This window comes from Cornus florida, unplaced genomic scaffold (genome assembly GCF_030987335.1).
Source record: "Cornus florida cultivar Cherokee Brave unplaced genomic scaffold, ASM3098733v1 CherokeeBrave_3.0.0_Hap2_Chr06, whole genome shotgun sequence".
Classification (NCBI taxonomy): Eukaryota; Viridiplantae; Streptophyta; class Magnoliopsida; order Cornales; family Cornaceae; genus Cornus; species Cornus florida.
The window spans coordinates 78,713,035-78,727,137 of NW_026775576.1; the positions used below are offsets into that span (position 1 = coordinate 78,713,035).

A 14,103-nucleotide genomic window follows, 5' to 3' on the forward strand; every position below is an offset into this window, starting at 1 on the left:
AAAAGAATGTAGAAGAAATGTCGGCACAACACTGAGAATGACGAAACCCCTTGTCGACAACTCTTTCACCAGCCGCGACAGCAGAGAGATTCATCCATCTCCTCTTCTCTGACGAGTTCCAAACAGTTCCAGGGAGGCATTTTAAACGTGGACTCTGTAAAGTGCTAATATCATGAGAGAAGGTGGACTGGGCTTTGAATTAAGAAAAGAAATGGGCCCCCGCGTAACCTTACTCTTTGGATTGCTCGATGTGGCCCATTACACAACCTCTCAGCTTCATGGTTGGGCTTTGCCAAATTATGTGAGCTGGACTTCTCATTCAGGAAAGAGATTGATAATTGGTTGTTGCCCCAATTAACAGCCCTTTTAATCTTCTCAGGGCCGTGATGAGTTTGCCCATTAGACAAAGAAAGCCCAAAACATGCTTGGGCCCATACTTAGGCCAAGCAGTGGCTCCATTAATGCCACGATCTCGGCCACGTGGTTGGTGATCTTTGAAGCGGTCAAAACGAGAAGGTGGGCACTGATCAAGGGCGTGATTGACACGGCTCCTAAATATGCCCTTTCTACTCGCTTCTGAGGGCCGTGATGAGTTAGCCCATTAGACAAAGAAAGCCCAGAACATGCTTCGGGCCCATACTTAGGCCCAGCAGTGGCTATTGCATGAGTGGCTCCATTAATGCCACGATCTCGGCCACGTGGTTGGTGATCTTTGAAGCGGTCAAAACGAGAAGGTGAGCACTGATCAAGGCGTGATTGACACGGCTCCTAAATCTGCCCTCTCTACTCGCTTCAGGCACGTGGGCCTGCAGTCGGCTCTTTCCTTTGAGGCCCTGACGGAACTGTAAATTCCGGCGACCCCCTTTAATAATCGTTACAACATGCGGGATGTGAGGGCTCTCCCCAACGCCATAGTAAGACTTCGGGAGGATGCGGGGTGTGACTTCCTCAATCAAATTGACCTTAAAGGCCACTCTTTGATCCTCAACAAAAACATATTTTAGGCATCATTTTTCCAACAGAGACGTAGAGAAGGATTCTCTCTCCACTCGCCGAAACGTCCGCCTCAACACCTCTAAATCCACCACATAAATTTCCGATTGCTTCAAATAACTTATGGCACCAAAGATGAAGGGGCAAGCCAAACAACATCACCCTTCGTATGTTACGATCTTTCACTGCAGAACATCCAACCGCAAAGTACCAGATGTCGATGGATAACAATGCTTCGCCCCATCTCTTCCTTCGTTCATCCAAAACCCTTAAAGCCTCAACCTCCGACGGAAATCTAAACAGAAATAGATCGTCGGGAAGGGAAGAAACTTTCACCCCGCTCGAAATCTTCCAAACTTTCGTCGCCCACGCCTTAATCCCTTCAATACACCCCACATCTCTATCAAAACGACCTACCAGACATGATTGTAGAGCAGATTCACACTCCTTAATGCTTTGACGATCAACCCTGAAAACCAAATCATCGCCTATAGAATAGCTTTTGATATCTCCATGGAAGTCACTTAGATAGGATCGATGCATAACAGAATTCCCTGCCGAATAGCCAAAGATCCAACAACAAAGAGCATAAACATAAACGGCAGACGCCGGAGTGAAAAACTCCGACGTCAAAAAAAGTAGAGAGAGAAGAGAGAAAAGTCAAACATGGTCAACTATTGTTTCTAGCCTTTTTGACATTCAAAACTTATCCAATGACTGATTAATTGAATACATAAGTAAATTAAAAAGATAAATACACTAATTTAGCTAACCATTCGAATTGATGTAGTGAAAAATTCTATCATTTTGATCTTGACTCGTTCATGTCACATGTTTGTAATATGCATTTTTCATTGCTCGCACGCCTTAATTCACTCAAGCTCATGCCTTACGTGGCCCCTTGCACTTGGACTCCAACAAATCTTGACACCTCGTGCACCTTGAGCCTTTAATAACTTTGAGGTGACGCAAGAGAATTACTTCTAGTTAGAATACAAAGGTCATGAATTTTTTCATTCCTCTCTCCTATAGGTTTAGCCAAATACCGAACCATGTATTTTTTGTGTTGTTCATATTGGTTTATTTTTTTGCTGCCTCTGTGGTTTAAGCTCATAAACAAGATCCCACTATCTAACTTAAGTAGGCAGGTGATGTGTCCTAAAGTATGCTCCTCATATAAAGGATTTTAAATATATAGGATCTTCATATTTGGATTTAGATATTCAGAGATTTAGAAAAGAAATTGGAGTCCTAATATGTGACTATGAAAAAATAATCAGGTTTTTTTGTGTTAATGGGATAAATACCGATCGGTGATTAAAATCTGAAGAAAGGAAATTCATGCGTGCTTTGTGCTCTCTCTCTCTCTCTCTCTCTCTCTCATGTTTCTCTTATTTATTTCTCTTCTCCTCTGGTGTCTCTCTAATCCTCTAAACCTCGTCTCTTTCTTCTCTTTCTCATATCGAGTTTGCTCTATGATAAAATTCTCTCTCTCTTCATATTACTTACCTCTTCTTCCTCCTCCATTGCTTTTATAGAAACTTAGCGAACATCACATTAGTTCGGTATTAGAGCTAAAAATTCATCAAGATTATCGAAACCTTGGAATATCTTCTCAAGATTACAGAATAAGAAAACACAACCATTAAGTTTTATCCAGTAAGAGGGAGCTGATGTATCCTAATATCATGGACCTCTTGAGTCTGGCAAACTCTACCATAGTAACAAGCCTATAAAGTTATTTGACATGGTACCCAAAAGATGAAGTCACAAATAGTCATATCGAGTGCTTCTCAAATTAATTTTCATTGGTGTTTAGAAGTGGACTTTGGGTCTTATATTTCATTATGTTGGGGAAGGTTATTCTTAAAAGGAAATAGGTCCCTTGGGGAAGAAAACAAACTCCCCTTCGAGTCTTTGAGATGGAAGGATGTTGGAGTGAACATATAAGAGAGTCACTCTCTCTCTATCTCTCTCTCTCTCTATATATATATATACATATATGAATATAAACATGCTCCGGTAATGTCGCCTTCTCTTTCTCGCCTTTCCTCTCATCTTCTCTTTCCATCTATATAAATAAGACAGCTGTGCAACATGATCCCTGGGCAACAATTTAGATGATGCCTTTGCTATAGTGAATACACGTGATTTTCTTGTTTAAGAAACGGTAAAGAGGCATGACCCAGCAATCTACAGGTACTTCATCAACAACACATAGCATAAACTAAATAAAAACTAAGTTTACCAGGCACAAAGAAAGCAGGTTTGTGTGCCATATCTCCCACCACAGAAGTTTCTAGTAGTTGCCCCTTCAAAATCAAACAGATTATAATTCTGCAAACTATGAGATGTTTGTGCATGTTAGAAAATATATATATATATATATATATATATATATAGACACAATAACTTGAAAGAGAGAAGAATGGAAGTAGTTACTAGCAAACCTTCCGAACATAATCTAGAAGATCCATCGCATATGCAATACCCACTATATTATCAACACGTTGTTCAAAAACAGGCACCCTACAAACACATTTGTATAATTATTTAACATGTAGGGAAAAAAAAAATTACTACATAGAGAACTCTGAAGAAATTGGACCTACCTGGAATACTGATGAGTCACCCACAAGGTGTGGAAATCAACAAGTGTTGCGCTAGCATCGATGGCAACAACATCAACAAGAGGTGTCATCACCTCTCGAACATGAGTGTCTTTTATTTCCAACACATTTTCAATCATATCCTGTGACCAACTTCTCTCGATATTAGCACCCTATCCACAGATCTAGGGAACAGAATGGATCTTTATACAGAACTTCTAAAAGGTCTAAAATTTACACTTATTGAAAAAATAATAATAATAATAACAGGTCTGGAAGTAGATAACTAATAAGCATAAAGCTGATGAACTATGGTAATAAAATCAGATGGTAAAGTTACTTCACTACAAGCACCTTGCATAAATCAAATGAGACCCCCAGATGGTTATAGTGTAACTGGGCGGGGCCAAGGATTTGAGGCCGGAGGCCGAAGCCCAAAGCCCAATCACATTGGGTTTTGACCAACCATCACCAATCACTCCAAGAAATTATTCCTAAGGACCAGGCCTGGAAGGCTGGACCTAGCCCATGACCTGGCTAGGTTTCAGTCGTTGGGCAGAGCCTCAATCTCTATCACAAGCTCTTTTCTCAAAATTATTTTTCCCTTGCCTTACTTTTCTTCTTGTTTTATATCCAATTCTTTATGCTCTTTTTTGACACTTTATTCAACTAGGTGTTGATATCAGGCTGGTGTGGCCAACCAGTGGCCAATGCATCCCATGCATTCCAGGCCCAGGCCCGATGAGCCAAATATAAACTTTGCCAGGCCCAGATCAGACGAGCCAGACATAAAATTTGCCAAGCCCAGGCCCATCCAGTGTTATGGGCCGACAAGCTTGCTAGCTGAGAGTGGTGGCCCTATTGACAAGATATACAATCGAGCCTATTCTAATTTGGCCTCCAATCAAGCCCACTTTTGGTACCAAATCGGTTAATTTTGGATCATACCGAGCCACGTTTAAATAACTTTGCATATTGTATTTGTTACAGTATTTTAGAATAAGTTTTGTACATGATTTCATTATATGGTTTTTTTATCTTGTTTTTGGAAGATATTTTGATACTTTCTGTTCGTTTTCCAGAGATCTCTTATCTTCATGTAGCTTATTTTGGAAAAGAAAATAAAAAATTAATCACCACCCGACCAACCTGAGCCTAACCCTGCTGGTTGAGCTCTGGTTAGACTCACTGGATTGGAAGTTGAGTGCTTGAGCTGAGGTGTATGTGCTTTGGGTTGAGCTTGGGTTGAGTCCTCAACCCATCCTAATTGCACCCGTACGTTCAGGTGCCTTAGGCTTTTCCTTGTACAGTGGTTAATTTGCTCACTAGTTGGAGAGAAGAATACTTTAGGTAGCAAGAGGACTTGGCATGCTGCCCTGCTTTGCCTTATGGAGTACTTTGAGGGAAAGGAAAAATTAGTCCTTTAAAGGAGTGGAGAAACCAATTCTCAAGTTGAAAGAGCATTTACTTTTGGTCTTTTATATCATTGGGTGAGAGGAAGAGTGCACCATTCCCTAGAGGCTCTTTTAGATAATTTAGATTCTTTTGTTACGCCTAACCAGGTGTATAGTTTTTATACTTCATTGATCACATGCATTTGGATTGCACTCCTTTTTGGCACCCATTAGTGAATTACTTGCACTCATTCAAGGACACTAATGGTTGGGGAGAGATGGACGAGAGGAGGGATAAAACAACTTCGCGTTTGGTTGGAGGGAAGGGAAGAGAGGGAGGAAACAAGGAGGGATAAAGCATCCCTCCTTCCTTTGCATTTTCCTATCCGCCCAAAATTAGGGGAGAAGAGGAGAGAGAAAGAAGGATAATAACTAACAAATATATAATTCCCATTTTTAACCTTCCCAAGAGTTTGCTTGTTAAACACTACTATGTTAATGAGGGTATATTGGTAAAAATAATATAAAAGCTCTATTTCCTTTCCTTCCAACCAAACAAAAAAAAAAAAGTGTCACCCCATCTATCCTTCCTACTATCCATTCCATCCAACCAAACAAAAAGTGAGGGAGACACCTTCCCTTCCCTAGGGATGCCTCATCCTTCCCTCCCCCTCTCCCTTCCATCCCTCCTACCAAGCGGAGCATAAGAAAGTCTGGAAGAATTTTACTTATTGTAATGTGCATGTGACTGATCTCCTTTGATTGTCAGTTGTAACTTTTTTAAGGAAGAGAGCATTAATTTATCAGAAGTGCATTCAAAGAATGGCTCTAGAACATCTCAAACACAAAATACTATGTGTGTACACAGATGGTGCTTCATGTACAATTCGACAGTCAAGTATTTGATGGCAGAGCCATGAATAAAGTAATGAAGAAGTTCACCAAATTTTTTAGTTACTCATCAAGAAACTGACCTCCTAAATTTATACCTAGCTTCATACCAAGGAATACCACAAGCATATAAAATATAAAACAAAACCCCATTCTTTACCTGTTCTTCCTCTTCTATTGCCCCACTCAATTCTGCTCCTCGCAACATCAACTTCAATTCATCTTCAGTAACATATGGTTCACTAGTACATCAAAAATTGACAAGGTGAAGTACCGGCATAAAATCAAAGAGACAAAATGGCAATTAATCATGTAATTATAATCAAGTATTGAGTTTGAGATAAAGGCAGAACCAGAACATCATATATCAAGTGGAAATATAAACAAAAGGCATTATTGATATGTAAGGGAAAGCAGAATGAGATTCATGTTACCCCAAATAGATGTTGTAAGGTACCAAGGACTAATTGATTTTGTTAATATCATTCTTGTCAGGGTAAATCTTAACAGGGGAAATTGTGTAATTAGAGAAACAGCTCATAAATGTTTTGCTATCATTCTTGTCAGGGTGAATCTTAACAGGGGAAATTGTGTAATTAGAGAAACAGCTCATAAATGTTTTGCTTCATTGCATCATTAACCTTACCACAACTTTTTTAAAAATAAACTTATACTGACCTCTGCTGAGGTTAAACAAATTTACAGAAACCTCCTTTATGTTTTCAAAAATTACATTGACCCCCCCAGTCAAAGACATCTGTTTGATGGTGTAAAATATTAGCTTGATTTTACAAAGCCCTCTATATTAATGAAATATTTTCATATAAATATCATGTGGAACAAAAAGGCCAAAATGACACTATAGCCCATTACATCAGTTTTCTTCTGTCACCGGCCACTGCGACAGCACATGCCTCTCTCTCTCTCTATTCCCCTGCAACTGCCCAACAGAAAAACATTACTTCATCCCTAGCTTTGAAGATTCTCATGTCCCACAAGTGTTATAGAAACAAATTGGTAGACTAGCCTTCTATATTAATAAAAGGCCCTTATGGAAAAGAGAACTATGTGCCATCTCCAAAAAAGAGCACTAGTGGGACATAATCACCTTCTTCCAAAAAATAAAGATGTTCCTAAGTATCTTCTGGTATCGTTGGGATTCTCCATGGCCTGTACTCAACTGTTATGGGAACAGAGGACTCCCGACTTTTGGGATGCCTTCAAAGCTAAATTGGCTTTTATAAAGCCCATTCAATTGTTAGCCTAAATTATGGATTTGTGATTCTCTCAATTTCATGGAGTGGAATCAAATCGAATCGAATCAAATCAGAAAAGAGAAAAAATAATAAATGAATAAAAATTTACAAAGTGGGGTATTGGGTCTTCATTTACAAAAGCTGTAAGTAAGCCAGTCACAGAGGAGGGAAAAAAAAAACTCTGATATTACCAAGCACAAAACCCCTCAAGGCTAAATGGTTCTCATTGGTTGAGCTTCTTGAGTTGGATTTTGATTAAACTGGGTTTTTCTTAGGTTGAACATGTGTAGATTTGATGCACTGACTGAGCAAGGAATTTATTCAAGTGGGGGCAACTTTGGACGATAATTATAAAACAAAATAATAATAATAATAATAATAATAAATATCAGAGCCGTGATAATATTTATGTTCAATATATTGACTATTTTGTAGAGAGAAAAAAAAAAAAAAAAAAAAAAAAAAAAAAAAAAAAAAAATTGGGAATTACTCTGTCCTGTTGATTAAATAAAAAATAAAAATTGTTGCCAAAAGAGTGAGGAAGTGAAATACATACAGAGAGAGAGAGAGAGAGAGAGAGAGAGGTAGTGCATACTGATAATCAGGAATTTGTATAGTTACTTGCAATCAGAAAGAAAGACAGAATTAAAAAATACAAAAACCCATCAATCTTTTTTTTTTTTTTTTTTGATAAGTAAAATGTATTAAAAGGCGTTCAAAAGGGGAACGCGTCCCAAGCTATACAAAAAGCTGAACCTATGATCTCAAGGAACCCAAAAAGTCCACAAGATCCTCAATCGAGGAGAAATCTCTCCCCCCAACCCCAACAAAAAAGAGCACAAATAATAGAAAATTTCAACACCCCAGTGGAGGATTCCTTCCCATCGAAAGATCTTCTATTCCGCTCTTTCCAAATGCTCCACCAAACACAAAAAGGGGTTACCCTCCAAAAGACTCTCGCCTGAGCCCCCACCCATTGGCCCCTCCAAATATCCAGCAAGTCCCGAGATGTCCGAGGCATGACCCAATGAATACCAAACAGATCAAAAATGAGACTCCAACAATCATGAGCCACAGAACAATGCAGCAGTAAGTGATCCACTGAATCCCTATTCAATTTACAAAGATAACACCGATTAACAATAATATGTCTTCGCTCCCTCAAGTTATCCAAAGTCAAAATCTTACTCCAAACTGCAGTCCACACAAAAAAGGCTACCCTAAGAGGCGCCTTGGACAACCACACCGTCTTCCATGGGAAGGAAACACCGTGAAAACCAGAGAGGCACACAAAAAAAGACCGGACCTAGAATAACCCCTGAGAAGAACACACCCAAATCAGGGAGTCAACACCAGTGCCCTCCACCTCCTGTCTGTATAAGAGAGCCAACAAGCCAGTGACATCATCCAACTCCCAATCCTGAAAAGATCGCCAGAATCGCACATCCCAAAATAACCTCCCGCTATCAAGACGATAGCAGTTAGCAACCATAAATGTTTGTCAACAGCAATCCTGAACAGCTTTGGAAACAAAAGAGCCAAAGGCCTATCCTCGCACCAGGGATCCTCCCAAAACCGGACAAACCTTCCATCCCGAACTCTAAATCTAACATGTTTGGAAAACTCGTCCCATCCTTTTCCAATGGCCCTCCACACCCCTAGTCCACTAGCAGACCTAACAGACCTAGCTGACCACCCCCCTCTCTCCTCCCCAAAACAACAAGAAATAACCCTTCTCCATCAATCTTATCTCAAATAAAACCAATCAAAACCAGAATAATCAGTTCAGACCTCCAACAAACATGGGTGTTCGGTCAATTACATATGGGTTTTCGGTATTTCGAGCCGATTGGTACAGAAGTGAGAGAACGAGCACAGACTATCCTTTGATTTGGCTCTGCAAAGGCTCTATATTTTCCAAAATGTTTAGACAATACATGTCACCTATACATGTACAAAAGAGTGTGTGGTGAGAGTATATATGTAGTGAGTGTTTTCGAATCTCGGAGTGTTGAGGAGACGATGGAAGATAGAGATTAGACAGAAGAGAGAGAGTCAAGTCCAACAAAGAGCAGATCTGATTTTCGACAGTGCTTGGACACCAACCATCATCAATGGCTGATTTGGGATGCAACGGTGGTGGGTTGAGTTCTAGAAGAGAAAAGCGTCCAGGACCAGATCGTTGAAAAGGAGGGTTTTTTAGTGATGTGAATACACACCTTTTTTTGGGGGGGGAATCGAATGCCCATTCAACCTTTTGAGAAGTGGAATGGTTTGTGGGAAAGCATTCCATTGGAATGGCCAAGTTTGTAGATACAGAGATATACACATATAGTTGAGGTATTGTAGATTATTGAGGATCTATTGTGCACACACACACACACACACAGAGTTGAGAGAGAATGATGACCTTACATAGATAATACATATGGATAAAGAGAGACATATAGAGGACGACACGCTGCTTGAGGAGAGAGAACATTAGGTTGAAGAAAGAGCATGATGTAAACCAATACACAAGTTCATATAAAATGCAGTAAGGATAACTTTGTCTTTTCAAACAGGTTACAATATGAATAAGCGCATTAAAGTCATTTCATCCCAAATATAAATAGTGATATTATATTTGCAATCATACAAGGGCAAAATGATCATATTTGAATTTCTGCTTGCTAATGTCAGCTAACCATCAGTTAATGATAAAAGAGGGAATGTTTCTATAACAGGTAAATCTCAAAGGAGGTGGTCAGAGTATTTTTTTTTTTTTTTTGGCAATTGCCAATCTTATATCCCAAAAGGGCATGTGGTTAGTGAAATCATTTATGAACACCCACACAAGGATTACTCATTAGTAACTACATCCTTGCAAACACGGATAATTAGGATAATAATGATTTCAAATAAAAGTACAAATCGTGTCACAAAGCACTAAAAAAAAAAAAAAAAAATTCACCACGATTTTCGTCAATTTACTTTTGTTCCCTGCTCTATGAAAAGAACATAACATTTTTAAAGATAATAAAAGCATAAAAGCAACATGAGATGGAAGTTACAAAAAGATCAATGTACTGATGATAAAGCAAACCTTCTTCCTTTCAAGCCGAGCATTTTAAGCATTCCCATTGATAGATATGTAACAACTCTTCCGACGGGATATAACACCACGGAAAGCCACGCCACTGGCCTGACCTAGAGGCATTGGAAGCTATACTTGTCAAACAAATTTGAAAGCATCAATATTCACACATCACATGAGAAATACTCTATTTTCCCTTTTTCCCCTTCAGATAAAACAACTATCTAGCATTTCATATGTAACCTTTCGTTCATTCAAAGAAAGAAGCAACATATAGACTTACCACAACCCTAGCAACCTCCGTGGCATTATGAACAGCTATACTTTTTGGAGTGATTTCAGTGAGGAGCAAAACAGCAACCTGATACCATTAAGGGGGAAAAAAAAATATCTGGTTTAATGACACATTGCAGTGAACCAACATAAAAAGTATTTCTGCATGCATATGTATGCATATATACCTGCCAAAATGGTTTCATCAAGCAAAGGAGAGAGCTGAGAAAACACAACATTTCAACTTGCCAATCTTATACTAAAACAGGATCGGGTAAAAAAAAAAAAAAAGTGTTCAGAATTTATATATGTCAGTTCACCATTTTCAAGTTTTGAAGAAAGTAGCTTATATCCAAAACTATGTGATCTGGGAAAAAGAAACTATGTTAATTAATGTGACGAAGTAAAATTAAGAAATAAGCTGTGCTAAATATATGTGACAAAGGAAAACGCTCATTTCCGACTTTATAATCCTAGTGAACAACTATACCCTCCTCCAACCTCCTTGTGTCAGTTCTTTAATCAGCATGGTGGAGGTAATTAAAAAGCATGTTCTGTTAATGATGCCTAAACAAGGACAAAAGCTATACACTCCCATCAAGAAGTTGTGTGACCTTCAACACCACTAGAGCTAAGCTCTTGGTAACTGCAAAACTATCATTAATAGAAGATTATAAAATCAGGAAAAGCATTAAATGGACAAAAGACTTAGTAGTCTTTATATTCAAAAGACCATTGTGCTGGAAAAAAATAGATAATATCAGGTCCTATATTTTTAATTTTTCTCATTTTTTAAGTGTTATCTCTACTTACTAATTCCACATCACTGCTATAATAAGTTCATCACTCCCAATTTCTTCATAACTCATTAGGGCTTTTCTTATTTAATAATCCTTGAACACAAGTTTTCCCTGTATAAAATGTCCATGTTTAACAAATATTGTTTGGTTTAAGTCCTTAATGCATTTAAGTTGATCCATATCTTGTAGTACTCTTATGCTATGTTTGATTGGAAAGAAGGATTAAGGAGGGAGGGAGGGATGGATGAGAGGAGGGATAGATGTTGTTTCTCATGTTTGATTGGAGGGAAGGAAAGAGAGGGAGGAATCATGGAGGGATGAAGCATCTTTCCTAACCTAAAGGAGGGATGAAGCATCTCTCCCAACCTATTGTTTTTTTATCCGTCCAAAATTGGGTGGAAGAGAGGAGGGAAAGAAATTCTAACCCAAAAAAAAGTAATACCAATATTAACCTTTAGTTATTTACTAAATAACCTGTTAAACCCTACAGGAAATTATCTGAGACATAATGAGGGTATATTGATAGAAAAATATAAAAACTCTCCTTCCCTTCCGTCCTACCAAACAGAAAAAGGGTGTCACTCCGTCCATCCTTGCTACTATTCCTTCCATTCAACCAAACAAAAAGTGAGGGAGACACTTTCCCTTTCCTATAGATGCCTCATCCATCCATCCCTCTTCCAACTCTCTCATCCATCCATTTTTCCATCCGTCCAACTAAACGGAGCATTAAACGATATCAGTTTTCTGCTCTTTTTCCAAGAAATGTATTTGCTATAACTACATCATATGCTTTTACAAATTCTAAATGTTTCTCCTGCTTCATTTCATTTCCAAAACCATGTCTCCATGAACTCATCTTCCTACATGACCGTTGAAGTCATCTCCTATAAATACATTTTCGTGACTCAATATATTTTGCATTGTCTCATTCTCATCTAGTGATTCTTAAAATGTCATTGTTGTTTTACAATCTAGTAGAAGACTGTTATGTACTTCTATGGCAATCTTCAACTCATTGTGCAAGATAAAGAGTCCTGCAAAAGTGTATGATTCAATATTCTCTATATTTCCCCTTGTGCCTCTCCACCATCTGTTCATTACTGCACCTCTCTACCGTCGGTGAGTTCCACCTCTCCCCACCCCCCCCCCCCCCCTCTTCTCTGTGTGTGTGAAGGTCACGATAGTCAAAATCCAGGTTCAGAGTTCAGACACCATTTCATGTTATTGATTCAAAATATCAAAGTTGTATATTTCTTCTACGGCAGATCTGTGTATATGAGAAGAAGAAAAGTGGGTCTGGTAGAACCCGCATGGCAAATTCAATGAGCAAATTTCACAAGTCATCCTAGGCTTTAAGTTTCCAATCCACATTACTAAAGGGTTTATATTCCATTTTGGTTAGTTATTCTTTTCCTTCTCTTCTTCTTAACCAGGCCAAGACAGGTAGGTCTGCAAACGAGCCGAGCATTGGCCTGTTCGAGCTCGGCTCGTTCGTTTAGCAGAGTGCTCGAGCTTGAGCTGAGCTCCTACTTCAGTGTCCAAACTCGGTTTGCTACTGTTCACGAGCATGTCGAGCTCGGCTCAAAGCTCGTTTACAATCACACATATATAAGCAGAAATTTACAAACAAATTAGACATCTAGGCATATAATATATACATATATATATGTATACACGCTCGTCCCTAATTGTTTTGGGATCACTGGGTTGCGATTCGACCATCAGTATCGATCTCCATGATATTTTGCCATCAAAAGGTACTTGAGGTGCAGATCTAGTATCTACCATTGATACCAAGGGAAATAGGAGGATGAGTTCAGAGTTTTGAAATCCAATGTGAGAGAGGGATGTTTCCAGTAGCCGGCGATTGTTTGTTTGACCGTTGTGGGAAGCGATACTGTGGCTGCTAGTTTTTGTTGTAAACGATTAAATGAGACTAGGTTAGGGTTGGATGATATATAGGATGGCTGAGATCTAAAACTGAATTGGATTGGGCTTAATGCATTATTTAAAAGGACCAAAAATTTTATGTTCAACGGAAATGGGCCCAAAATTATGTAGTTATAAATATATATATATATATATATATATATATATATATATATATATAGTGTGTGTGTGTGTATCTATATAATTATATGTATTTACAAGCTATAAAAGAGCCGATTGACGAGCTTGTTCATGAACGTGTTCACAAACTAACAAGTCGAGCTGAAGGGTGTTTGAGATTGGTTCGTTTATTAATCAAACAGCTAAAACTTGTTTGGGCATGGTTCGTTTATCTAATAAACGAACACGAACCAAGGTCTTAGCGAGCCGAGCTCGAGCTGTTCGTCGAAAGCTTGGCTTGTTTGCAGGCCTAAAGACAGGGTAGCTACCGAGTCATTAGTTCTAATAATAAATGGGGATGGGATTAGGAGTGCAAACCCGTCCCAGGTTTGGGACAGGAATGCATTGGGGCATTTATAATTGGGACAAGCTAGGGTCTAGGATAAACTGACGGTCCGGTGTTATTAAAGGCCCAAGGCGCACCAAGGCGCACCAAGGCGCTAGAGGTCCTTTGGAGCCTAGGCGCGAGGCGCGGGCCTGAGTGAAGTGAGGCGCACAATTGAAAATTTAAACTACCATAATAACATTCATATCTCATAAGTCATATCAATATTCCAAAAATTAATATCAAATATAAAAAAGTAAATCCATCAACTATACAAGCATCCAACAACCATAAAAAAAAGCACAAATTTGTTTTCTTGAAAGGCAAAGCAAAATGTGTTTTTTTGATTGGCAAAACAAAGCACAAAAAGAAAT

At 38.8% G+C, this 14,103-nt stretch overlaps 1 protein-coding gene across 3 annotated transcripts in view; it reads right to left on the reverse strand.

Moving 5' to 3' along the window:
- Positions 1–14,103, reverse strand: part of LOC132312246 (putative DUF21 domain-containing protein At3g13070, chloroplastic) — a 45,664-nt gene that overhangs the window by 28,519 nt on the left and 3,042 nt on the right. For all 3 annotated transcript variants that reach the window (XM_059810541.1, XM_059810540.1, XM_059810539.1), the window contains exons 4-9: positions 10,503–10,580; positions 10,229–10,332; positions 6,048–6,129; positions 3,606–3,745; positions 3,444–3,522; positions 3,242–3,305 (exon numbers count right to left, since the gene is read on the reverse strand). In XM_059810541.1, coding sequence (XP_059666524.1) covers positions 3,242–3,305; positions 3,444–3,522; positions 3,606–3,745; positions 6,048–6,129; positions 10,229–10,332; positions 10,503–10,580 — 547 coding nt within the window. The remainder of the gene's footprint in view (positions 1–3,241; positions 3,306–3,443; positions 3,523–3,605; positions 3,746–6,047; positions 6,130–10,228; positions 10,333–10,502; positions 10,581–14,103) is intronic.